Source organism: Gallinula chloropus, assembly GCF_964237585.1.
Source record: "Gallinula chloropus genome assembly, chromosome: 20".
NCBI lineage: Eukaryota > Metazoa > Chordata > Aves > Gruiformes > Rallidae > Gallinula > Gallinula chloropus.
The window spans coordinates 2705513-2731554 of NC_140105.1; the positions used below are offsets into that span (position 1 = coordinate 2705513).

Here is a 26042-nt window from a genome sequence, read left to right on the forward strand (position 1 = left end):
CTCCTCCACCACAGGCCACAGAAGTGCTCAGAAAAGGAAACATTAAGCATCTGCCTCACATCTTTTCCTCCTGAAAAGTGGCCTAGTGCCTCTGTCCACGTGTGCTAGTGGGAACAAGGCTCTGCAGAATGTTTGTGAAGCTCAATCAGTGAAATGTTGAAACCAATAAAATTACTCAAATTCTCTCAAAAAGAAAGCAGGAGGGATGCTGGGATACAGGGATGCTGGGGTACAGGGATGCTGGGGTACAGGGATGCTGGGGTACAGAGATGCTGGGGTACAGGGATGCTGGGGTACAGGGAGCTACAGGAAAACAGGTTAGTGTGGAACTGCTCATGCAGATGAAGCTCTCAGTCTATTCTCACCACAGTAATGAGCACATACATGATTAATGAAAATATTTATCCTCATAACCCACTGCAGCAAGTTAATATTTAATCCAAAGTGCACGTGAGAGCTGAGCCTCTCCTGGTTCCTCACCTACCTCCTGAACTCCACAGACTGACCCAAGATGTGCCTCTCTGGGGCTGATCTAAGGACCACGCTGGCTTTTCTGCATAAGCACCACACCTTTTGATCCTGTAACCGCTGTCACTTGGGACCTACAAGGTTTCTTGGATAATCCCAGAGAGTCAGTGCTTTGTAACTCCTCTCACTTTGATATTCAAGGCAAAGCTGGACAGCCCACACATGAAAAGACAGCCTTCCCTTTCTTCCCAGGCTTAATTTCATCTGCAAATTAAACATATCGAGACAGATATTTATTGAAGAATCCCTGATCCTCTCAGGGGGGCTGTGGAGGCTCCAATGTGTAATTTTGCTTTAGGAAGGTGGGTTTAAACTTGACTTTCTGCCAGGGCTGGTGGCAGAGGAGGAGAAGGGCAGGGAAGGGAGGGAACACTGGTGGCAGTGCTACCCCAGCGCTCCTCAGCAAGCCAAGCCTAGGGCTGGTGTGGTGTGATGTGGTGTGGATGTGCAGAGGGATGAAGGCTCTTTCCATTTCCCTGTCATTGTCTTCTTCAAAGCTCTTGCAGGGCATCCTTTTGAAAAGCCTACAATTTTTACTTTACCCTCCTCCCAGCCACCGGGCTGTGTGAACATTGCCAGCAAGAGTTTTCAGCTGTGACTTACCAAAAACATTAATACATTAAATCAACCCCCAACAAGCCACCTTTAAGACTGCTGCATGGATTAAAATAACTGCTAAGCCTGGGTCCTGGGGTTCTTCATGACAAGTTGCTCACACACAGTCATCCATCCCCCTGTATCCCTGTCATCCTTCCCCCTGCATCCCAGTCCCTCTGGCCCACACTGTCACTGGGGGTTGTCTCCAGCACCAAAAAAACCCACAAAAAAGGAATGTTTTGCCTTATGTGGTTCTTCAGAGATGCCCCAGTGGGGGTGGATAAAGGTTAAAAGGCATGAGCTTTCCAGTGCCCAACTCCTTCCCTGAAATGGGTCTTCCTGCTATCACCCAGGGCTCCAGTCACAGAGAAATTATTCCCACCTGTGAGACCCCCACCCAGTTCCATCTGCCACCCTGCAACCCCTCTGACCTGAGGGATCCCAGTGGCCAAGGACCAGGAGCAAGGAGGTTTCTGCAGAGCAGCTTGGGATAAACTGCATCACCCCCCTGCAGCTGCTGTAGCTGAGGGAGGGGACCCCCCAGCTTCTTCTCAGGGGTGCTGGAGATGGTGTGCTGGGCTCTCACACCTTGGGAGCGGTGGGGTCCCCCCCATCAGACCCACGTAGCCCCTGTAAATCTCTGTGACCCTCATCTTCTCCTTGCAGGAGGCACAGCCAGCACCCAGCCCACACATCCTGGGAGCCCCAGGGTGATTCATTTCCCCAGTGGGCTTAGTGAGCTGAGCCCTGAAGGCAAAACTACAAACTCCTTCACACAGCAGTTGTCTTTCTCCTTTTTTCCAATGGAATATTCCCTCTACTTACCTTCTGGATAAAGAGTGACCTAATGCTGCTCTCCTTCTGCCCAATTTAAACCTCCACCACATCACACACACCCCCCTCTGTGATAGATTTGGCTGCTGGGAGCCCCACTAAGAAGCTCTGGCTTGGTGTGTGGATTTGTTAGTGCTGGGCTGGCTGTTACAACCAAGGTGTTGGGGCATGTTTCTGATTGTGAGGGCTTGGTCAGGATGCTGGGACCCACCACCAACTTGTGGAAAAGATGGGTTCAGTAGGAGTAAGAAGAGGGACTTTGGTACATTAGTGTGTGCTATGAGGTATGTCTTTAAGCTTCAGTAAACTTTTGGAGTCCCTGGGAAGCTGGTAATGTGCCTTTGAAGGAAGAGTGACTTGGGAAATTGCAGGGTTTTAGCTTAGCTGGGTCATGTTAATGAGAAAATACCATGGGCTGTGGGGGGAAGGCTCCTGAATTCCATAAGGTAGGAAGAAATGACTCTGTTTTCCTAAATGAAGCAATGCAATGCAATACTGCTCCTAAAATCAGGCTGATGGGGGGATTATTTACTGATTTCTATAGGGCCAGACACAGGCTCAGCCAGCAGAACCCATCCTAAACAGCAGCAAAGAGTTACAGGCTTCAGCTTGCTGCAGGCAGGGGAGGAAAGCTTCTGCTGTGACCCTGAGGAGGCACAGGCTGGCTGGGGCCAGCACCCTGTGTGATGGAGGTGGCACTGGGGTGGAGATGGAGGGACAAATGCTCCTTTCTGCTAGAGCCATGGCAAAGATGATCAACCCCCCCACCCCCCCTCCAGCTTTCAGCTGCAGTGCAGCAGCTTCACAGTAATTAAAGGCTGAGATCTCTGGCTCTGCCTGTGCCTGCTGCAGCACATCAAAAGGAGATGGTTCCCATGAGGACAGGTCCCACGTCACCGAATTCAGGTTCTGATGCACAGCACAGGCTGGTGTGGGAGAGTGATGATCCCCAAGTGCCTCTTAACAGCAGCTCATATTGAGCAGGTGATGACGCAGCCCCCTCAGGTACCCCAGGCTTGTGGTGACTTGGTGATGCCTCACTTTTTGGGGAGCACAGGCTCACCCCAAGGGACCAGCCCTGAAGCAGGAGGTGGCCCTTTGGGGCAGAGCAGGCTCCCAGCTCTAGGAGCTCAGGGTCTGTGGGTACCGTGCAGCCACAGCATCCCCTCCTGCTGGCACCTGGCCTCTTACCCAGTGAGGATTTATTCCTCCCTGAACAGGTCTCCAATGACGTTATTAATCAGGGAGATGGACGAGTAGAACACAGTTTATTATGTGCTGTGGATGAGTGATAAGTCTGGGTGCTGATGCTGGGGATAGCAATCAGGAGAGGGCGAAGGAAAGGAAGAGGAGGGGAGAGCAGCATTGTGGGTAAATATATGCACTTCTGGTGGTGATTACCCTCCAAGTAATTAGTTTTTAAATCAGGCAGACGTTTCAGGAACTACTTGCTATGAGCTGCTTTAATTATTTATACTCCCTTTTATTCTTGTTATTTATAGTCACCCTCTGTGGACGGTGAGACTCTCTGAGTCGGGTGGTCAGGGGGAACCAAGACCCACCTCCAGTCCAGCCTGGCCAAGCAGCCACCTCCTCCACCATTGCCAGCACCCCAAGAGCCTGGCTGTGCTGGGGGGTTCCCCCTCTCCTTCCCACAGCCAGGCCAAGAGGAGTGAGCGCTGGTCTTTGCTGTGGAAAGCCCTGCTTGGGTGGGTAATTAAACTCTCACTCATCTTCATTTCCCTGGTTTGTTAAAGCCAGGCCACTCATCAGCTGTTAGTGCCCAGCCCTTCCCATCAGCTGCAGCACGTTTGGGGGATTTCCCTTTGGGACAGGGGGGTGGGCAGGGGCTGGGGGAGCAGCCCCTTACCTGCCACCTCCTGTGCCCAAACCCTCCCCATCCACCCTGGGGAGGGTTTCCCAACCCACCCAGGTTGCTCCCACCCTTCAGCCAAGGCTCTGGGGGGAAGTGGGGGGGATTTTGCAACAGCAAACCCTTCCCCCAGCTGGGATTCTCCTGGAGCACCACACAAACTCCTGCTCCATCAGAGCATCTGGCGGTGCTGCCCTCCCTCCTCCAACCCCACCTCTCCCCAGCTTCCTAACATCTGGAAGCCATTCCCAGCCCCATTCCCACCCAGGGACCTCCGACCTGCTGGGCTCCTCCTCTGGGCTGAACAAAAGCCACTCTTATTGCTGAGCTTGGGAATGTTGCCTGTTTTCCCCCACACCAGCCACAAACCATTTCTCAGTCTGTCACCAGGAGAGCATCTGCCTGGAGAACCCCAGAGCATCCTCTGCCCCATCGCTCTCCATGGGCACAGGCACATGCTGGTGCTGGGACAACCACAGAAACCAGACACCAGCACAAGAGAAAAACACTGTACAGGGAAAAGCTGCTGCAGAGGTGTCCAGAAGCAAAGCCCATGGGCCATGTTTGTAATTACTACGTGTTGATTGTTTTTCCCCCTGAAGACCTTTTGCTCTGGGTCTTGCTCCTGTTACGATAGTGGGGACACCTTGATCTCCCTCCTCCTCACTGGAATGCTGTGTCCAGTTCTGGGCCCCTCAGTTCAAGAAGGACACAGAACTCCTTGAAAGAGCCCAGCACAGGGTCATCTGAAGGCCAACCCTGCAGTGGCAAAAGGGCTTGAAGACCATCTGCCTGTGAAGCCAAAGCCCCATTTGTGTCCAGCATTGAAAGGTGCAACCCCCTTAATAAAAACACCAGCAACCACAGTGGAAAGAGCTTCACCACCACAGCAGATGGGAGAGGACCCACCTGCCTTGCTCAGGATGCTTGAGGACACGGAGGATGTGCTGGCTCAGTCCCCAGGGTGCTCAGCAGCAGCAGCTCTGGTGCAGAACACTGTGTAGAGACTCAAGTCATGGTGTGGAGCACCCAGAGCAGCTGCCTGAGGTATCATAGAATCATAGAATGGCATGGGTTGGAAGGGACCCCAAGGGTCACAGAGCTCCAACCCCCTGCCACAGGCAGGGACACCAACCTCCAGGCCTGGAGCTACACAAGGTTGCCCCATCCAACCTGGCCCTGAACACCCCCAGGGACGGGGCAGGTAGGAAGAGTTATGGGGTTTGGAATGAAGAAAACATTCACCCCACAGTGAGCAGAGGGCAGCAGCAGCTCCAGAGCCAGACTCCCCCACCACAGGGTCCCCACAGCAGCAACACACCCCAGTTGGGAAGAGCCACTCCAAAAAGCCTCCTTCTGTTTGCATTTGAAACATTTATTTTGGGAAATACATATTAAACACTATTATTTATACAAAAATGGACTAAATTTGTCATAATGCTTATAACCCCCAAAAGGCCGTTTTAATAGGTCTGGGTGAAGGGTTTTTTGGTGGTTTTGGGGTTTGTTTTTTTTTTTTTTAAATTGTATTATTATTGGTTTGTCTTCCAAAAAACACAATCAGGTTACAAAGGAGAAAGTGGGGTGTCTTGCTTGGCCCAGCTTGAGATACTGACCAGAGGGGAGGAAAAGCAAGTTGAAATGATGTTGGCAGAAGTGCCTCCTGCAGAGATCCTTCTCCCCTTTCAGTTTTTCTTTAAACACTTGAAATATATATATTTTTTCAGTTAATACACCTTTTTTTTTGGCTTTGTTTTTGCTAAAATATAGCAAGTCAGCAAGTAGATAGTTGGGTTTCCCCCCAACCCCAACAGCTGTGGTGCTGTTGCAGAGGGGGGAAGATATGAGTTAAGGGGGGGAAGGGGATTCTCCTTATGCTGCACCAACCCCTCACACACACCCCTTTGGCTGTTGGGACACACACAGCAGTGTGGGGGGGCTGATGCAGACCCTCCTGGGCATCCCCACCAAGGTGAGAGCATCCTCCTCCATCTGCCTGATCACTGCGCTGAAGGAGGTGGCTCTGCCCCTTCCCCTCCCCTCAGACACCACAGGGTGGGCTCTGCAGGGACCTTCCAGTGCTAGGGGATGGGACACGCTGTCATTTTATTATGGGCACCCCTCCTTCCAAAAAAAATAGGGTGATTGGCAGTTTTATCCCTTGGGATACAGGGACTGATGGAGCAGACACGAGAAAGGCAAGCGGAGCTGGGGCGGGGGGCAGAGCTCTGCCCAGTGTCACAGGGGTACCGAACCCACCCCCTCAAAGGGGCTTATTTACTGGAGAGTCATTGAAGGAGGTGGGGGGGGGGAGGGTGGAGCAGGGGGGGCATGAGGCAGAGCACCCACAAACCCTCCCCACGGCTGTGGGGCTCTGTCTGCATGTTCACGGTGCCCTTGCACAAGGGGTGGCAAAAGAGGGGAGCGTGATACATGTACACACGTCACACCAGGGAGCCAAAGACTACAAAAATAATTCAAAAAATACCCATCAGCCTCCTCTGACGTAGGGAAAAGCCCAAGAATCACAAGGGTTGGAGAAGACAACCCTCCACCTCCCACCACGGCTTTGCAGAGACGTCCTGCTCAGCCCCTTCGGACACAGTCTGAGCCTTCAGCAGGGAAAAAACCCAGCCCACTGAATGAAAAATAAATAGACAAATGTTCCCAGGACATCAGCCACGTCTGTGGGAGAGGGAAAAGGAGTCTCTATGAAGTGTCACAGGCCTTTTGCAGGCTGCAAAGACAGACAAGGCCAGCCCTCCCTCCCCTCTCCCACACTATTGCAAGGTAACAGTCTGAAAAGGCACTTCACCCAAAGCAGTCGCTCTGCCTGGCCGGGGGTCGGTGACAGGCGAGGTGACACCTAAACACTCCCAGTTTATTGCATGTAGGCAGGGTAGAGGGATGGGTTGGGGGTTGCAGAGGGCTCGGAGGAGGCAGCAGGAGACAAGGATGGCACCGCCTTGCTCTCTTCACACCACCGTACCTGGCTTCTGAAGGCTACAGTCACCTGGAGAGACCCTTTGCCTTCCACGGACGGAGAAGAGCCTCTGCATGGAGGGGCAGGCAGGGCTCTGGGGGCACTCCCCCAAGCTCAGCTGCTGGGCCAGCACTGGGGGCCAGCAAAAGCCCAACCTCCTCAGGGAGATGGTCCCCAGCCCAGTGATGCTGGACCAGGGGCTGAGAAGACAACCCGTGCCACAAAGCAGGGGGAGGACGAGCGGTCACCCCGCTCCGCACGACAGAGACGGCGCCTGGTTATTTGGTCAGTTAACATTGGCAGGGGGGTTGGGGGGTGGGAAGAGGGGCAGTGGCAGAGGATTTATATAAAAATAAAAGGGGGAGAGGGGAGGAATAGCGAGCGTGAGCGAGCAAGGTCCTGGCTACGGAGCGAGACGGTTACATTTCGTTAGCCACCAGCTCTTTGTCGGTCACGCCGTTGGAGAGCGAGCTCTGGCCCTCGTTCAGCCTCTTGACCCTGTAGGCTTCAAAGTGGATGTTGCTGGTAATATCCTTTATGTTCTGCATGTGTGTCCTGTGGGAAAGGGAGATGGGGACAATCGCACCGTGCTGGGCACAGGTTTGGCCAGCCCAGCCTCTGCCACCCCAACCCTTGCACCCCTCAAGCTCTCCTTTCTAACACCTCCCCAGGCCAAATTTCCTGTGATTGGGTTTGCAGCCCCAAACAGTGACCTGCCAGCAACAGCTCATGTGTGCAGCAGTTATCCTGCAGCCAAATTTAGGAGTCTGCTGTCCCCTCCAGGAAGCCAAGGGCGCTCAGCCTCCCGCTCCCCAGCAGCACGGACACCCCCCATTCATGAGGGACCAGTGATCACCCAGCCCCCACAGTGGCACCTTCCTGGGATGCAGGAGGGTGATAGAGGTAGGATCTGGGGCTGGTGAGGACTCACTGAGGCCCAAAGGCTTCCCAGCTGCTCACAGGTGAGCTGGTGCATACCACCAGCAATCTCAGAATCTATCCTGACCCATCCAGTGCCCCTCTCCTCCCTTAACTCAGCACCATCAGGGAGAAAAACCCCCCAAACCCATGTCCCAGCTGAGGGGCTGCAGCCTTGCCCCAGGCTGGGAGAGGAGGGGATGGATGGAGGGACAGATGGAGGGATGGATGAGCAGAGCTGCTTCAAGCTGGGCTGGGCTCTCCCCTTTCTTTGGATGCCACCTGGTGACTGAAGGCTACAGGGACAGGGCACAGTCCTACCCACCTGATGAGGAGGTCCCGCAGGTAGGCGAACTCACAGTGTGTCGTGTTCTCCACTGGTAGGAAGAGAGAGAAACCCATCAGCAGGCACACATATGGCTTGAGGATGGCAACCACTGGGGGTACAGAGGGACCTACGTGGACCCAGCAGCATGTGGAGGGCTGAGGTGGGACCTTACCCCCAGGGCAAGAGGGTGCAGGGCTCAGGAGTCCTTTCTGCTGCTGTAAGGCTGGTACCCAGGTACCTGCCTCAGCTCAGCATGACCAACTGGCCAGTAAGGTCTGGTCTGATGGAGTGTTCCCAGTCCCTTCCAACCCTGTCCCACCAAATGAGGGAACTCCCAGCAGCATCATTTGCTGCAACTTTCCTTTCGAGCTCAAACAGCCCCAACAAGGCAGGAAAAGGGACAGGGTGAGCTCTGCAGTGAGCAGGGCTCCACATAGCTTCACCATGAGCATCCTGTGCCATCCCAGGCACGTTGGTGGTTGCTGCCCAGGTTGCTAGTGCTGTGGAAGGGTGCAACCACCTGCTGACAAGGGGTATTGCTGGCTGATCAGAGCTCAGAGTGAGGAAGAGCATTGGCAAGAGGGAAAAATCAAAGAGTGTTGCTCCACAACAGTTAGTCTGACAGCTTGCACTTCACCAGGCATTGGAATTTAGGGGATCAAATCTCTTCTTTGACTTTTTTTAACCCAAACAGGCTTGTACCTGATGCAGAAATAGCAGGACAACAAATAACCCTGCTCTGCAGAGGCAGCCCGTGGCCATGGCCGGGTCCTGGGGTCTCCCCGTGCTGAAGGCAGACGCCACATGGGAAGATGGGTGGTTTAATGAATCCCATCAAACCCAGAGCTTCCATGGATGGAGCACAAGAGGGCAGCAGAGCTTTAAAATACACTGCTTTTCCTGGCATCTTTCTTTGTTAAGCCATCCTTCAACACAGGATTCCTCTTAAAAAGACTCCTAAGTAAGAACCCGAGGAAATGAAGGCGAGGAAGGGAAGAGGGGTGGCACTGGGGTGTATCAGCTGGCTGCCAGAAGCCAGGGAAACATCTCCATGCGCTGAGGCCAGCAGCTTTCATCTACCCTTCACACCATGCTTTAAAATGGGGGAGAGAAAAAGGGAGATGCCAATGGGATGGAAAGGGAAGAGAGCCCACAAAGGCACCGACCGATTCATGGTGGGGTGCAGGTGCCAGGGGAAGGTTTTAACCTGGGCTTGAGACACAGAGATGTGACTTGTGTGCCCTCAAATCCAGCCATCAGGCATTTAACTGTGAAACCAGAGGAAGCCAGGCCAGAGAGGATGACAAGACACCCACAAGTGTCCCCTCTGGCACTCAGCAACTCTCCTAGCCCCACAGAGGCCCAGGAACTCAGTGCAGGAGCATTGGGAAGGTATTATCAGTCCCTAAACACTGGGGAACTGATTTTCTTTGGAAGGGAGCACTATATAGCCCTTGACCTCTGCTGCTGGTTTTGGACCTCATCACCTTCTGTCAGGGCAGGGAGATGGGCTCAGGAGGTAGGGAAACAAGGACAAGGTACCTTCAATGGTGCCCCACTTGGTCTTCCTGCCAAGGATTCTTCTTCCATTAACCTGGTACTCCTGGTCACTGCCCACCACTGCGAACGGGATCATTTCCTGAGCAAACAGGAGAACAAGGTTACGTTTTCCTCCTGAAAACCCACCAGGAAACCTGGCTGGTGAGCAAAGCCCTGTGTCAAGCTGCCTGCAGAAGAGTTTCATGGGATGAGCTGGGCTGTCCCTGATGCTCCTCACCAGTATTTGCCTGCCAAGGATCACAGGCAGCCCAGAACCAGACAGCAGCATCACTTGCATATGTGCCCAGTCCAAAACCAGTCTAAAACCAGCCCAAAATCAGTTTAGCCCAGCATATTTCATTGGCAGGGCAAAGTTATCATGATGCTTCCCTGGGAACTGTCCCCATCGTCTGTCAACCTGTGGCTCAGTGACCCAAGGTGGTGTCTTTGTACTAAGAGTCCCTAAAAGACATTTTTCTTCCTTGGGTTTGCCTAATCCACTCTTTTGAGTCAAAAAAAGTCAGCTACCTCCTAGGGCAAGGAACTGACAGCCAGGAGAGCAGAGCAGCCTCCAGGCAAATCACCTCCAGGTGCAGGGCAGGCTGCTGCCCTTGCCAGGTGCTGAGGGCACCTTTGAGGAGGAAGAGGGGACACCTTCTCTAGGTACCTTCCTCACCCTCTTTCCATCCCCTCTCTGAGCTCTGGTAGATCCTGGGCAGACTGCCTGGGCAGCAGCTTTGGAAAGAAAACAGGGGCAATCTGCAAGAGACCCCCCCCCAGGCCACCACCAGCACCCCCACGCCCCAGGGCCCATCCAAACACATCCAACCACACACTAACCCTGAATTTCTCATTCACTAGCCGATCTTCAGAGTCTTCATCAAACTCCTTCTGAGGATACACGTCAATCCCATTGGCAAGAAGATCAGCCATGATCTAGGAGAGAAGAGCAGAGAGGCAGGTGAAGGACACATGGACCAAAGGAACTGCAGCTGCTCTCCCACCATGGTGGCAGCTCCCAGACGACCCACAAGGTTCTCATGAACAACACCCAGCAGCAACATCTTCCCTCTCCATCCTAAGCACTGCCCACCTTGGGGAGAGGGGCCTCTATTTAACTTCTACCCACCTACCAAGCACTTGCTTAGGAGTCTCTGCAAGAACCTGCTACCAAGACATGGTTCAGGCTGAGTAAGATGAAGTTTTATGAGCTGGGGGTTGCTTTGGGATTGAAAAAGACAGCAGGACAATACAGGCTGCACCAAACAATGGGGAACAAAGCTGCCAGGCACGTAACTCAGAGTTATGAAGCTGCTATTTGGTGTCTGCTCATGCTCCTTGGAAAAGGGGTTGCAGCAGTACCTGCTCTGAGGGGACAGGGATGCAGGCAGCTTGGAGGAGCAGCCTCTAAGGATACGGCCCCTGTGCAAGGGGAAGAGATGCTGAGATCTGCTTTCTGGGTGGAGGCTCAGCTCACAGGGAACAGAGAGGAACAGCTGCCTCCAACAAAGCTGCAAGCCCAAACCCAGCCTGCATGCCTGCTCCCATCACTTCCTAGGGCCACGGACTCCCCTGTGTCAGCCCTGCATTGCAGGCTGCCAAGGGAAACAGATCCAGCCCAGGGAAACCCCCCTGCAGCATCCCACCCTCCAGCCAAATCCCCACACAAGTTTTAGGGGAACAACCCAACGAAGCCAACTCTGCCAGGCCCAGGAGCCCTCTCCAGTAACTCAGTGCAGTGCTGGCACCAACCCAGGCAGCCTGCAGCCAGGCTGGTGCTTCACCATCACCTGCCCACCCCAACCCAAAAAAACCTAGCACCCCACTGATAGTTACACCCCCAGGCACAGACAGGGCTCTGTGTTTTGGAAACAGGCATGCAGGCACCCTGGAGTGGGAAAAGATCCCAGTCTGTGTGCAGCTGGACTGGTTACCTGCCCTCTCATTTGCCCTGGCAGACCTGGAGCAGTGAGCCCCTTGCAAAGGGGCACTGCAAACTCACCACGGAGCTACTACATGCTCTCCCTCCATCTGGAAGGATTCTGGGGTCTGGTTACAATCAGGGATGTAACTGGAGATAGGGGGAGCTCATCCTGCAGACCAGGCAGTGCAGGGCAGGCCTCACACTGCACAAGTAGCAGCAGCTGAAAGCTCCCAGGTCCCAGACTGACTGTAGTCCCAGTGCCACAGCCACCCGGATCCATCCACTGGGAACTTCCAAATGGAGCCGTCATTCTGCCAAAGCCCCTGCAGATGGGGCACCACGGACTCCCCCCACCATCCTCCTGCACCAGCTCCTCGCAGATCTCCATGCAAACGGGCTGTCAGGCCAGCCAAGCCCAGCCTGGGCTACCTGGGCTACCTCCTGGCTCTGTTTCCAGCCACCCTCCATCCCTCCACAAAGGGAATGACTTGCAGACTCTGGATTCAGCCCTGAGATCAGGCTGGGTGTTTCAGCACCCAATCCTGCTCATCAAGCACCGGGCAGGCACTGGCATGGGAAGGGGTGGCTCGTCCTCTGCTGCAGGGAGGCAGCAGACAACCCCCAGCTAACATGCTGCCCTCTCCACAACCAGCAAGGGCGGCCCCTAAACTCACCCTTCGGTGGGACCCCCTTTCCCAGCGCTTCACTTCCCTGCAGTTCAGACTCATGGACCAGCAACCTTGCTGGTTTCCTTACTTGTGCAGGGGACACTGAGGCCATCACACCTGTAGCCACATCCATCAGCTACACAAAGAGCTTTCCAGCCCCCTGCCAAACCCTGCCTCTCAGCAGCACTGGGTGTGTGCACACAGAGGGAAGCCCACACCAGGCTGCACACCAGGCTGTGGGTTCAGCCAGCCCCCCTTCAGCTCCCCCCAACCAAGGGAATTTCATGCCTCGCTTCCCCAATAAATCTTGCCCAGCTGAGCTCAGCAAACCCACATTTCATTTCCCACCCACCCCACACTTCCTATATGGGTGCACACCACTGTGCAGGAAGGGTCTTCCAGCCTCTACGTGCGCTACCATCTACCTCCCAAAATAACAGAGACCAGCCTGCAAACAACAACAGCCATAACAAAGGAGGCAGGAGAAACAAACCTCGAGACTCAGAGCTCGAAACTCATCCTGAGCTGACAGAGATCCAAGAGAAACACAAGGAACTGCTTGGAGCACAGGCCTTTCCTCCGGCCACGTGGGATCGCTCAGAGCTGCAGCCGGAGGAATGCGCCGGGCTCCTGGCCAGGCAACTCGCCTTCCCAGCCCTGCCAGGGGGAGCAGAGAAGGGGGAGAGGGGCAGGAGGGGATGGGGGACAAGAGATGGGAGCCCAGAGGAGAGCCACCAGCCCCTTACCCTTTGTTTGAAATAGTCCCTCTCCTCCAGCGTTAGCGTGTCGGCTTTGGCGATCACGGGGACGATGTTGACCACTTTGCTCAGGCGTTTCATGAACTCGATGTCGAGCGGTCGGAGCCTGGAAAACACAGGGGATAGAAGGGGATTCACACACTGACAGGGAGGCTGCTGCAAGCCCTTTCCAACGGGAAAAACAGAGTTTCTTAAAAGCGTGACAGTGCGTGGCTGGCTCCAAGGTGGTTTGCAGGCAAATGCTTAAAACATCTCCCTTTCAAAGCCCTGTGAAGTGGGAGAGGGGTTTTATCTCCACACAGATGCTCAGCCACAGAGGACTGCAGGAACTTGCCCAAAGCTACACGTGTCCTTGGCAAAGCTGGGATGAGAGCATGGGCAATGCTGGCTGCAGGGCTGGCCTGCCTCCCCATGTACAAATCAAGCTGGGGAGAGACCATGGGGAGAAACCTCCTTCAGCTGTCACCCACTGTCCAGGGATGACACAAGGTGGAAATGGCCACGGGTGACTATTCTTGCTCACACCCACCCTCTGTCACGCCTGAGCCAGGACCACATCTCACATCCATCAGCTGGCATTAAACAAGGTTCTGCTCAGGCTCTGGGGGGAGCAGGAGAGAGTCTGCTCGCTCCAGAGGGGTAAAAAAGTCTCTGTGACAAAAGTCTCAGCAGAGGGAAGCTGCAGAGGTTGTGTAACCTCAGTGATCAGCCCCTTGGGAAATCCCTCCCTGCCAAAGGCTCCCACTGACAGCATGGATGTGACCTCCTGAGCCTTGCTGCTCCGCGTCCGAGGGCTGCGGTCCAGCCGCAGATGGTGATGCAGGCGCTTGGCCATCATCCTCCCTCACTCCTCCCTGAAGGTGTTTGTACTGCTGGGGGTTCCCAGGCCAGAGGAAAGCCCTCCTTGGGACACCTCCTCTTGCTGTCAGTCCTCCTCGGTGGCTCTGGAGGTGACAGGGACACACACCCACACAGGACAGTTGAGCAAATGTTGCCCTGAGAATGGAAACCTGGAGGTCCTGGGGAGGCAGGGTAAAGGAGCCCCTTTGGGTGCATCCTCCAGTGCTGCAGGACCTGCCCCTACTCACGGTTGGTGGAACTGGGGCAGGGAGGTGATGACACCTTTCAGAGGGGCCACAGGCTTCAGCAGCAGAGCTGGGGCCAAAAGTGAGGTCCATGGCAACAGGGAAGATACCAAAATAAATGGGACAGTGACTTAAAAATCCCAGGGGAGCACAGAGCAGAGAGCTTGGGGAGAACACAGCCAAGAGAGACCTACTGCCAACACACTCACACCAATACCACCATGGCCTTCTCAGGCCCTACAAAGGGCTCAGAGACTGCAACAGACCCTCCACAGGACCTGCAAACTTTGCAAGAGTGCACAGGGGAAGGGGCAGATCCTGCTCCTTGGTAGTCACCAGGCAGTGTCCCCACCCTGCAAGGCCATCCCTGATGGGCTCCAGTGCTGAGGGCACCCTGGGAGGGACACCCAGCCCTGGAGAGATCAGGTCAGCTCTGGCTGATCTGAAAATACCAGCCCAAGGCTGCACCAGTAAACTCAGCCAAGCCCTTCCCTGGCCAAACCTGCTCCCCTCCCAGGCATCCCGCTGGACCACACCACGCTGACCTTCTCCCCGCACAGCCCAGAGCACATCATTAGCATAAGGACAAATTAGTTCCTACCACAAACTCCATGACCACCCTGGGCCCCAGGAAAGAAAGAGTTTGGCTAATACAAAAAAAAAGAAAAGGAAAAAAACCCCTAAGGAAACCCCCATGGACACATCTAAGCAGACTTGCTGCTGGCAAACATTGTTCAGAGCTCTGCATAATGTATTTCCCAGACCTCCAAGGAAGCAGCGCAGTTATGTTCCCTTCCCAGCAGACTTCTTTCCCCTCCTCTCTCTTTGCTATTTTTCAAACAGTTTTTCCCCCCTCTAAAAGCCTCTTCCCCACTGAGACTCTGTTCCTGCCTCTTTCATTGGCTCTTCTTTTAGAGAGAAGACTGGGATGCACATGTGGCTGATGAAGATGGATTCACAATCAGCCAGACATCGGAGTTTCAGCTCCACTGACACGTAAGAGCCCAGTTACTGAGCCCTCACTGATACCCAGAGGATGCTCCAGCGATGCTCCTGAGAGCAGGGGGCAGAGCCAGAGCCAGCCTGCACCCATGCCCGTGTCCACCAGCACCCAGGCAGGCACACTGGCCACATCCATCACCACTCTGCACCCAAAGCCAGATGAGCCTGAGGCACCTCTGACACGACTTTCTGCTCAGATGGGCTTCTCCAAGTGCCTCGACACCTCCCTTCAACACCTCCCTGCACTGTCCTGGGTAAGAGGAAGGGAAGCAAGGCACTCCCCAGAGGAGCAAACTCTATGGTTTTAGGATATTTTGCTGCTTTCCAGATATTTTACCAATTCCTGCTGGGCAGCCCCCAAAAACCTGGAAGTATTTTAATAAGAAAGTGAGTAATAACAAGATGTGTTGCTAGGCATCACATTCATGTGAAGGTGCCAAAGGAGAATCAATGGCTTAAGGTGATCACAAGCACAAAGAGCTTGGTCTGCACTAACAGCCCTGTACAGACCCATGCAGACACAGCCAAGGTCACAACGGGGTAAGCCCAGACCCAATTCCTCTCAAACTCCCGGTGTGAGGCCCAGCCCAGGACAGCAGGGACTTCTTCTGGCATCTGCAGGGACCAGATTTAACCACCACCAGCCCATGATGAGCTGCAGGACTGGTGCTGGCCTCTGCTGGGTATCTGAACTTGGTTCACATCCATCAATTCCAGCACCCAGCCAGGATCAGCAGTGAAACCCTTACACACACAGACAGGGAAAGCAGCAAGAGAAAGGAGGAATCTCCTCCCAGGATCATGCAATCTGCTCTGGACAGATCACAGAGAGGGCTGAGCTCAAGAAGAAAAAGCATCTGGTTTCTTCCCCTTCCCCAAACGATATTAATAACTCACAAGTAGACACATACACGCTTTGGGTGTGCTGGGAGGGGCTGGAGGAGCTGTAAGGGGAGTGGATGGGCTGGAGCCCTTCCTGCATCTCCTGCTTCAAGGTTTCCAGCTCACCCTGGATGGTGCTGGTTGCTCCCCCGTCCCCTCTCACACTGGGGAAGGGACAGAAGAGCAGCTGGGCACAGAGTCCATTGTAATCCATTAAAATTGGCTTTATATGTGTTACTCAGACAGAAGATAATCACTGGAAATCAACAGCAACACCAGTGACTAAGCTCAGGATTCATTTGGCCCTGGACATTCCAATGAGAATCATTGCTCTGTTCAGCAAGACCTTGTGTCTGCTTTAGCTGTAGCCACTGCTGGGTACTCACTTCTTTTCCTAGCAAGGCCAGGTTTTGGTGCTTTTCCTACCACATGCCCAATAGCTTAAACTTACTTTCATTGTAATTGCTGTCCAATTAATTGATGACACCGGATTAAAACCTACAGAGGAGCTGTAACTGGTTTGTACATGCCATGTCTTCTCTCTCTCCATTTTTTTGGTGAAGTGTGAGGATCCAAAATACTATTTCTGTGCTGCCTGCACCCCCATGCAGGGACAGGGCCCGAACAGAGACTCAGTGCTGCTGCTTCCCTTGAAATACCGTCACAGGAACCAAAATTCATGGCGAGCTGCAGAGTTATTTCCTTTGGGTTGTGCCCCAGATCAAACGAGCAGCAAGAATTTGAGGGATGAATTAGGCAAACACCAGCAAGCACCCAGCACCCATCAGCCTGTCGAGGGACCTGGGGGACAGCCGAGAGGGGCAGCTCGAGGGGGTCGCGGCCTGTCAGCCAGCAACTCTGGTACAGGCAGACAAGGGGGTGAGGAGACTGGGGTTGTGTTTCCCAGTCCCAGTCCCACTTCAGAGCTGAGCTGGGCTTCACTGGGGTCAGCGTGGAGATATTTATTGGGTGGCAAAGAGCGGGGCCTGCGCGGCCGCAGCCAAAAGGCCCTGCCAGCTCCTTACTCAGCCTTTGCAAACAGGGTTTTATGGGGAGTGTTACAAGAAGGACAGGGTGTGTGCGAACTACACTGACTGCAAAAGCTCCCAGCAAAGGGAGCCGGCAGCAAAACCGCTCTCTGATTAACCCTTGAGCTGCCTGGATGGGAGGGCCAGGCTGAAAGGAGCTGAGCAACCCTCCGCTCCAGCCTCTCAACCCGTGTACCCAGTTAACTTCAGGGGGCTCATCCCCAACCCCCCTTTTATTTAAGGAAAAAGCAAGCCTTTGCACAGTGACCTGGTAGGCTTCACCCCAGCTGTCTGCAGCATCCACATGCCCAGTCCTGTGCTGTGCCCACCCACGGGAGCAGGGAGGGACAGTCGGACACGAGCCACCACTGCTTTGGTTGCAGCCCACAGTGAAGGCAGCAGCTCCCCAAAGGCAACGCAAACAAGCCCTGTGCAAGCACTACCCTGGGATGGACGGCACCAAGAGTCCCAGGATGGCAAGCAGCACAGGGAGCACACAAACGGGGCATGGTGTGGGCTCACCCCCAGTTGGGTGTGGGTGTCCCTGGATCAGGTCCCTGCAGAGCTATGGGCCCTTGCCAGCTGTGCTCCTCATCACCTCCCACGGAAACTAGAAGCACCAAAGCAAGGAGATGCCCTTCACATAGGCTTCCATGTGGGACCATGGGCTACCTGCCTTGGTGGGGACACAAAGCTGCGCTCAACATTGCATGACAGCCCCCTGACACCACCTCCCAAACCCTTATCCTCCAAAACAAGCATGAACCTCTGCTATGAGCACTGCCACAGGAGAGGTGGTAGCACCATCCATTTCTGTCCATGTACCACAGACAGCACCAGAGAAAGCTTGTCCATAGCAATAGGAGATGTAAGTCAGGCTTCATAAGGGCACAGAAAGAAAACCCAGTGCCTGTGGGAGCTCTTGGAGAAGCAAAATTTCCAACTGATTCCTCCCTCCTGGTGGGATTTGTCCCCCTTCCCTCATTCCTCAGCTTATCTCCATCCCGTGGCAGGACAGGATGTGGGAGCCAGAGGCCAGCTCTGACACCAGGGCAGGAAAGCACAGTGCCCCAAGCCACGGCCAGGGAATGAGCGCCGGCCCCAGCCGGGCTATCAGGCTACAGGGAAGGAGGATCCACAGAGGGCTCAGCAACAGCAGCCTCCAACCGCCGGGCTCGCTTGGATATTGGAAACACATGTTGGTTGGAGAGAAAGAAAAAAAGCAGCTGAACTTCCATGCAATTGCTGTTAGCCAGAGGGTGAGAGAAACCAGAGCGTGCGGCCGGAGAGGCTCCAGCGGGGGACACAGCTCCACATCACCATCACCACCCCCCTCCAAAAGCTGCAACCTCCATGCAGGTCAATTACCTGCAGGATCCAAGCATCAGACACACTTTAAAGGGTTAAACACCCAAAGCGATGAGTAAAAGCTCCAGCACAGCAAACACTGCAACACTCCAGCCTGCCAAGGCAGGGTCTGCAGATGGGGGCTGAGATAAGCGGGACCAACAAGCCAGGCTGGCCTCAAAACACTAGGCTGGCCTCAAAACACTAGGCTGGCCTCAAAACACTAGGCTGGCCTCAAAACGTCACCTCTCTTTAAAATGCTTTCTGCTTTATCATATCAAACCATAAACGTTTCATCAGCCCCTCTGCTCCCAGTCGGCAGCCAGTTACACAAGAAGAGCATAACTGGCCCGTGTGGTCATTCTGTTCCAGAGAAGGATGCATTTTTGGTCTACCCACTGACAGAAGCAAAACAAAGTCTCTTCTATCGGAATAAATCTCTACAGGGGGAAGAGGAAGAGGCTGACATTGATACAGCGCTGGCAGCTTATGTTTGCTTTTGAAAACAGACACCCCACCCCCCCCAAATAATCCCCTCGCAGACAGAGCCAGAAGGGGAAGGAATTGACACAAATCAAAAGGAAACTGAGGTCTTGTTTTATGTTGTGATACTTGAAGGCACGTTTTTCAAGGCACTTTAAGCGCCCCAGATTTTCTCTGCAGGCTGCACGCCTGGGGAAGGGGAAAAAAACAACAGGAGAAGCAAGATCTGGGCCTTTGATGCTGTCACTTGAGAAGTGCCAGAGCCAGGAGAGCTCTGCACTGAATAAACTGCATCCCACTTGCAGACTAGTCAAACAACCTACAAAATACCCTTAAAGGGTGTGGGTGTTCGCTCCCTCCGTAGCACGAAGACAATTGGTTTCTCCCCTTACAAAGGCAGGGGCACAGCAGGGACAAAATAAAAAGCTCTGTTTGCAAAAAGCCTTTCTGTGCCATTTGAGAGCTCAGGGACTGTTTTCACACCCTCGGTCAAGGTGACCAAAGCAAAGCATGAAGCTAACTGGAGCTCAGAGTGGCTTTATGGCCCCTCAGAAGAGGAAACACCATGTTCTTCCATGGTGCAGCAGCTCCTCTGCGTTACTGCAAGGGCTCCAGCTGTTCCAGCACTAGGAAAGAGCTTCCTGCTGTCCTCAAGTCCCTAGGAAATATGTTGGAAACCCAAAGAAGACCCTGGTGACCTGAGACTGGACGCAGGAGAGGGAAGCCCTGAGGGTCTGGGTGAGGATGGGGCGTGCTGGGGTACGTACGAGTGGCCGGTGGCTGGGATGAAGTATATACAGCAGTGCACCCGCGTGTCGGGGATCCGCTTCTTCCGGTTGATGTTGATTTCCTCCTGCAGGTACTTCTCATACTGGTCATTGATGAACTTCATGATGGGCTGCCAGCTACAGAGAGAGAAAGAAGGACATGGAATGGGGGGGTTTTCATGAGGGATCTGGACCACCCTGAATGTCCCACCTGGCCTGAGGGGGTGAAGCAAAGCCCCAGATCCAAGGGATGCTCAGCATCTTACAGAATCCCATCAGCCAAACCAACCAACCCAAAACACACTCACACTGGGAATGTTTTAGCTCCAGTAGCTCCCATGACACAGTGACTGTGGGCAGCAGGGAAATCACAAACCTCACACTCTCACTGCTTGGCAACTCCCCACACCGTGGAAGGGGGGGGTTACTGGCTGAGTTTGCCTAAAAAATCCTCCACTCTCTCTCCCTGGAGCTGGCTGCCAGGCAGGGCAGGGCTAGGGGTGTCCCTTGGCTCATTGCACTGTGTCATGGCACAGGAGCAAGAGTGGTATCAGCCCCCCAAAACCTAGCCCAGCTCACGACGAGAGGGCACCTGCCATCAGCTGGCCAGCCCAGCCCTGCCCAGCCTGGGGAGGGGGGCACATCCTGCACAGCCCACCAATGTCCCAGGGATTCCTGGCAGCGTTGAGCCTTCAGAGGCACATGAGTGAGGTCCAGGGACTGGCCATGCTGGCACACAGCTGCTCCCAGGCACAAACAAAGCTTGTCTCATGCCCAGAACAGCAGGATGTTTGTGGGCTCCCACAGGGCCCCGGATCAGCCCCGGGCAGCGTGGCACCACGCTGCCACCCACAGTAACCCTCTCCCCTGCTCCCTATGGAGTGCAGGCAGTACAGGACCAGGCTACAGCCCTCAGCACCAGCTCTGCATCAGGATGCCCTGGGGCTCAGCTGCCTTCCCTCCACACCCGTCCCCAGCTCACCAGTTCTCGTTGTTGATGTGGTCTCCAAAGCCTGGGGTGTCGATGACTGTCAGCTTCATGCGAACCCCCTTCTCTTCAATCTCTGCAATGGAGAGGAAAGCCAGGGCATGAGACCAGTGTAGATGGGCACTCTGGCCAAGCCTGCTCTCCCAAAACCAGCTGGAGAGCTGCCCACAGGGGAGGAAACACACCATCGCAGCTACCAACAGGCAGAGACCAGCCCTCCAAAGGGATGCAGAACCACATCTGCCCTGAAGTGCCACCCGTGTGGCCACTTCACTTGTTCCCTTCCATCACAGCTAAGTAATTGCAGGTGGATAAAGAGAAAATAGGTGTTTTGCCAGCCCTGCAAGCATCTCTAAATAGTAAAAGCCCCTTCAAACTGAAGGTAGTGGAGGTCCACACCTCCCACAAGCCCCTGGAGATGCAAGGCAGAGCAGGACCAAAAGCCAAAGCACCAGGTGGGATCTGCAGAGCCTCACCGTGAGTGATGGATTTGATTTCAATGGTCTTGGGGATCCGCTCTTCAGAAGTTGGCTGTACAGATTTCCGGCTGATTTTGGATTTGAAGAGGGTGTTGATTAACGTAGACTTCCCCAGGCCGCTCTGACCTGGAAAACAGCAGGATAAACCACAGTCAGCACTCGTTTGTTTCCAGGCTGTTTTTTCAGGGGCCAGGGGATGGGGGTGCTGATGGACTCAGCCTGTCCTGGATCTGGAGAAGGGATGCAAGATGTGCAACTGCTTCTCTGCAGCCTCCTCAGCTCAGGAAGCTCAGGTTTATCTAGGCAGGAGGATGCTGCAGACAGCCAATGCCTTCCCTGGCTCCAAAGCAGCCAGCTTGGTGACAGTGAGCAGGGCAACAGCCAGTCCCTTGCATCTAGCCAAACCCACAGTGACTCTGAGGACAGGCGGACACTGTCAGGGGTGTTCCTGGCACGTGGTGTCCCAGGAAGGACCATCCCCACATATCTGTGCCTTCACCCTCCTGCAGCCTTTCCTGTCCAGCTCCATAGAATCATAGAATCCCAGACTGCTCTGGGTTGGAAGGGACCCCAAGGGTCACAGACCTCCAACCCCCTGCCACAGGCAGGGACACCAACCTCCAGGCCTGGAGCTACACAAGGTTGCCCAGGAACCTTCCTCCACAAGGAAGACTGAAGAGCAGCTTGGTGAATCCTTTGCTGAGCAGAACTAGCAGCAGCAAAAGCCCTCCAAGCCTCAGCCCTGCAGCATCCACTGCTGTTTCCCAGATGGACTTGCTTTTGCAACTGGACCAGCTGGCTGCACAGGCACCTTGAAGCAGGCCTAGGCCAGGAGCTCCTTGGAGTCCCATGGACAACATCTCAAGAAGCACATCAGATTCCACAATTTCAGAAAAAAACAGCTTTGAGAGAGAAGCATTTTCCAGCTTTACACTCCAGAGCTGAGACTGGTCTGTGTGGAAAGGGCAGCAGCAACTCTCAACTCTCCAGACCAGCTGCGCCATGAGCTTGGAGAATAACATTTCTAGAGTAAAGAAAACAGAGCAGCTCCTCACAACCCAGGGGTGAGATGCTTGGCTTTAGAGCAGATACCCTGTGCTCCCTGTAATCACTACAGAGCTCCTGCACATAGCACAGGGCCCCTTCAAGCCCAGTTTTCCCAAGCCATGTTGAAGCCAGCTATCATGGCACCACTGCCAGCATGTCACTGGCACCATGAGGTACCTCTGAGCATGAAGCCAGTAAGGATTTCACCTCCAGACACGTGGACCAGGCTGGGGTCTGGAGGCCCCTGTCCTCTGCTGCCTGAAAACACATGTGGCCAAGCACAAACAGGTCTGGACCTGTGAAAGCAGAGAGCCAAAGTGGAGCCCTCATCACGCTGCTCATTGTTAAATGGAGCACGTGGGGAGAAGGGAAGTGCAGGGCATCACACTGCTAGAGCTCCTGGCAGCTGCTTGCTCTCTGTTCCTGCCTGTCCCAAGCTGCCAGAGCAGCCCTGTCTGGAAAGGGACCATAGGCAAGAGCTGCAGGTGGCCATGGGCCCGACGTTCCTCTCTGAACCTGGCTGCACCCTGGGGACCCAGTGGCCCCGGCAGCTGAGCGTGGGGCAGCCCCGCTCCCATCGCCCTGGTTTGCAGCCCAGTGCTTCCCTGAGCTGGCCAGGTGGGGAGAGCATAGCTGAGCCCGAGCCTCACCATGCCCAACCAGCTCTCTTCTCCTTCCAGCTGCTGTGGTCCAAAAACTGAACACAGAAGATGTGCTTTGGGGGTTTTTTAAGTTTTGACCATTTTTGTTGTCCCACAGCCTCAGGGGACTAAGCTGACCTCAGCCCAGAGCTTTGGTCAGGGTGCTGAAACCCTTTTGAACAGGAGCCCTGAAACACAGGGCAGAAGCTTTTCAAAAAGCCTCATCACAAGGACACGGTGTAAGGACAGCGATGCCATCCCAGCAGTGGTGCTCAACTCCCACACCCCCTGTGCAGAAGGCACCTCCCTCCTTGCATCACCCGCCTACAGAACAGGGATTGCAATGACTTCAGTGGAAGGACTCATGGCTTAGACTAGGTGGGAGTAAAAGAGCCAAACTAATCCCTAGAAGCCTGACCATCCCCTGGAGAAATGCAGCAGGACAAGGGACTGGCTGCTACGTCCCAGTCCCAGCAGAGCATCCCCTCCCCACAGGGCACCCCATGAGGTGCTGCTCCTCCTGCATCCCTCCCTGCCTCTGCTGGGAAGGCCAGAGCTCAGCTTGTTTACGCTGCCACGAATTCCCCAGCCTGTAAACAGTCAGCCCAGAGCCTGCCAAGGGAAGAACAATGTTTTCCAGGCACGCTGCAGCACGGGCTCTCATACCACACACAGCGCTGCCAAGGCAAAGCCTTTCCTCAACATCCCTCCACATCTGCAAGGCAGAAAGCCGGGGTGCTGCTGCGGCACAGCCTGCTCACAGAGGGATGGCAGGGAAATAAATGGGGGCTCAGTTCATGCAATCTGACCTGCAGACACCCAGGGTCAGTGCCTTGAGCCCTCTGCCCCAGCAGTGCTGCTCCCCTGGCAGCAAAGAGCTGAGTTTGTTAACAAACTTTGCAAGAACTGGTTCTGCAGTGAGCAGGTTTGAAGCCATCTCCCAGCCTGGGGAGTCCTGCCCAAAGATCAATCTGGGTTTGAAAATATCAAAATGAGAAAGGCAGAGCATCAGCAGAGCTTGCTGGGAAGCTACAGCACACCAGGAGCTCTTCTAGAGTTAGCCAGCCCTGGATCAGGTCCTCCTGTAAGCCCAGGAAGCCACCCAGGGCTGGGGGTGCTCCTTCCCCATGGGCATCCCTACACAAACCCACAACCCTACACAACTCCTGATGGTGAGACGCCATCACCACATCACGGGCTATGGCCCAGGCTTTACTCTTCCCATCCCCCTGCACCTCCCCTGGGAGATTCAGGCAGGGAGAGCTGCTGCTGCACAGCCTGACCCCAGGGAGCACAGCCCAGCTCCTGCAGAGGCTCCACAGGGCATGGCCAGACACTGATAGCTGGGGGGGGGGAAAAAGAGGCTCCTTTATTTTCCTTTTTCCTCATTTCTTTTCCCTTTTCCTTACTTCTTTTCCCTTCTTCCCCTTGCCTGGTGTCCTGCAGTGCCCACCCAGCTCTCTAGTATACCCATCACTCTGCTGGTGAGCAGCTGGTGCAGTCCCTGGCACCGGGAGCCAAGGGGCTGCAGGAGCACAGACCCCACAGCAGACGCTGCATCCAGAGCAGCGGTGATGCAGCCAGTGGCCTCTAGCTGAAATAAAGCTCCTTCATCCCACACACCCTGCAGACCCAGAAAATGAATGAATGGGAGCGTGTAGGCAGCAGAACTTGGACATGCAACCTTCCAGCCCTCCCTCCCTGCATGTGGACACCCTTTGAGATGTCCTTGTTCCCCCGTGCCACACCACTGGTCCCCAGAGGAGCCACCGGTAGTAGAAGCTGCTCAAGCTGAGTGACGCAGCCACACAAACCCTCTGGCTGCTCGGTTCCCAGCAGTAAATCACAGGCAGCATTTCCTCCCCAGTCCTTGTTGCCACTGCTCAGCACAATCTCTTAAACAGGAGAAAACTCACAGGCAGGGATCGTACCAGCAATTTATTGCTGGAAATGCTAGCAAGGGTCAGGGCTGTGGTCAAGGCTCAGCAGCGCCTCAAGCCCTAATGTGCTCTCTGACCGCTCCAACCAGCACAGGGCTCCCAGGAGAGTGGGAAGGGAGCTCTCTGCAAGCTTTGGTGAGTCCTGACACCCTTCAGGTTGTTCCCTGCTGGGATGTGCCTCTAAGAAATGCACCCCAAGATACAGGAAGATGCGTGGGACCCCAGGCCACGTCACATCGCCAACTTTAACAGCAGCTGACGTCAAGGCAGCTCCTCAGGAGCAGGGTTTGCTGACTCCTAAGGCAAAGACCCCAAAGCTGAGCCCACGCTGCTGCTCCTGAGGCTCCAGAGAGGACAAACATCTATTCAGCAGAACAAAAACAACTCGCCAAGCACGCTGCCGGCAGCTGGCGCAGGGGAGAACTCACCCACGACCATGATGTTGAACTCGAAGCCCTGCTTCATGGCTTTCCTCCTCATCTGCTCCAGGATGGCGTCTATCCCCACGTAGCCAAAGTCCGCAGCCGGCTTCTCCGGCCGCGCCGGCTGCTTGGGGCCGGCATCCCGTGAAGCGTCCGTCATGCCGGGTACGTGGCTGGGAACTGCCTCTGGACCTGTGGAGGCAAAGAGAGGGTGCTCAGGGGTGGTAGGCAGTGCCAAGCACAGTGGGATGCTGCTCCTGGCAGGGGATGAAGGGAGCTGTTGTATCTGAAGCAGGAATGAAGGGCAAAGTGGGGACTCAGGGCACCAGGTGGCTAAAGGCAAGGAGCACATGGAATCTTCCTTCACCTGTAACTACATTAGATTTGGGATTCCCCTTCTGAATGTACTGGCTTCACCTTGATCCCTGCCCACATCACCGAGCCTGCCGCAGCAAAGGGATGCTGCTAGGGAGGGCAGCAAGTGCACCAGGTCCCACGAGCAGCTGATCCACCACTGCAGAGTGGGACTCAGCACTGAGAAAGCCCAGGCACGAGTCCAGGAGTTTATTTAGTGAGTGATGAAGGCTTTTAGCAGCACGGCCCCGTGCCCAGGCACTGCCGTTAAAGGCTTGCAGACCAACACAGCCTGCCCTGCCCGCTCCTCTGTGCCGCTGTAATTACAGCGCTGCCCAGATTGCTGGTGGGAATGCCTGGTGGCCACGTTTCAGGGAACTGGATAGCTTTGCAGACAGAGAAAACTCCTCAGCATCCACCAACATGTGCCTTCCTCAAGCTCTAGCTGACACAGCACGCAGGCTGCTGGCCCCAGCTCGCTCCTTGTCCGAAAACCCAAGGCATCTGCATCAGAAGGGCTCACACCAGACGGCACCCACACAGCCACAAAGCTCTCACCATGCTGCTCTCACACTGCCAGTACCCAGCCAGGAACACAAACCCTTCAGCTTCCCAGAAACAGGTCGC

The 26042-nt window shown here is 54.7% G+C and overlaps 1 protein-coding gene across 2 annotated transcripts in view; it reads right to left on the reverse strand.

Moving 5' to 3' along the window:
• Window positions 1-7234: 7234 nt before the first annotated feature.
• Window positions 7235-26042, reverse strand: part of SEPTIN9 (septin 9) — a gene marked incomplete at both ends in the record, with an annotated part of 129449 nt that continues 110641 nt past the window's right edge. For both annotated transcript variants that reach the window (XM_084273343.1, XM_084273344.1), the window contains 9 exons: window positions 7235-7370; window positions 8059-8110; window positions 9604-9700; window positions 10441-10536; window positions 12939-13056; window positions 19545-19682; window positions 20527-20608; window positions 21009-21137; window positions 25068-25253. In XM_084273343.1, coding sequence (XP_084129469.1) covers window positions 7235-7370; window positions 8059-8110; window positions 9604-9700; window positions 10441-10536; window positions 12939-13056; window positions 19545-19682; window positions 20527-20608; window positions 21009-21137; window positions 25068-25253 — 1034 coding nt within the window. The remainder of the gene's footprint in view (window positions 7371-8058; window positions 8111-9603; window positions 9701-10440; window positions 10537-12938; window positions 13057-19544; window positions 19683-20526; window positions 20609-21008; window positions 21138-25067; window positions 25254-26042) is intronic.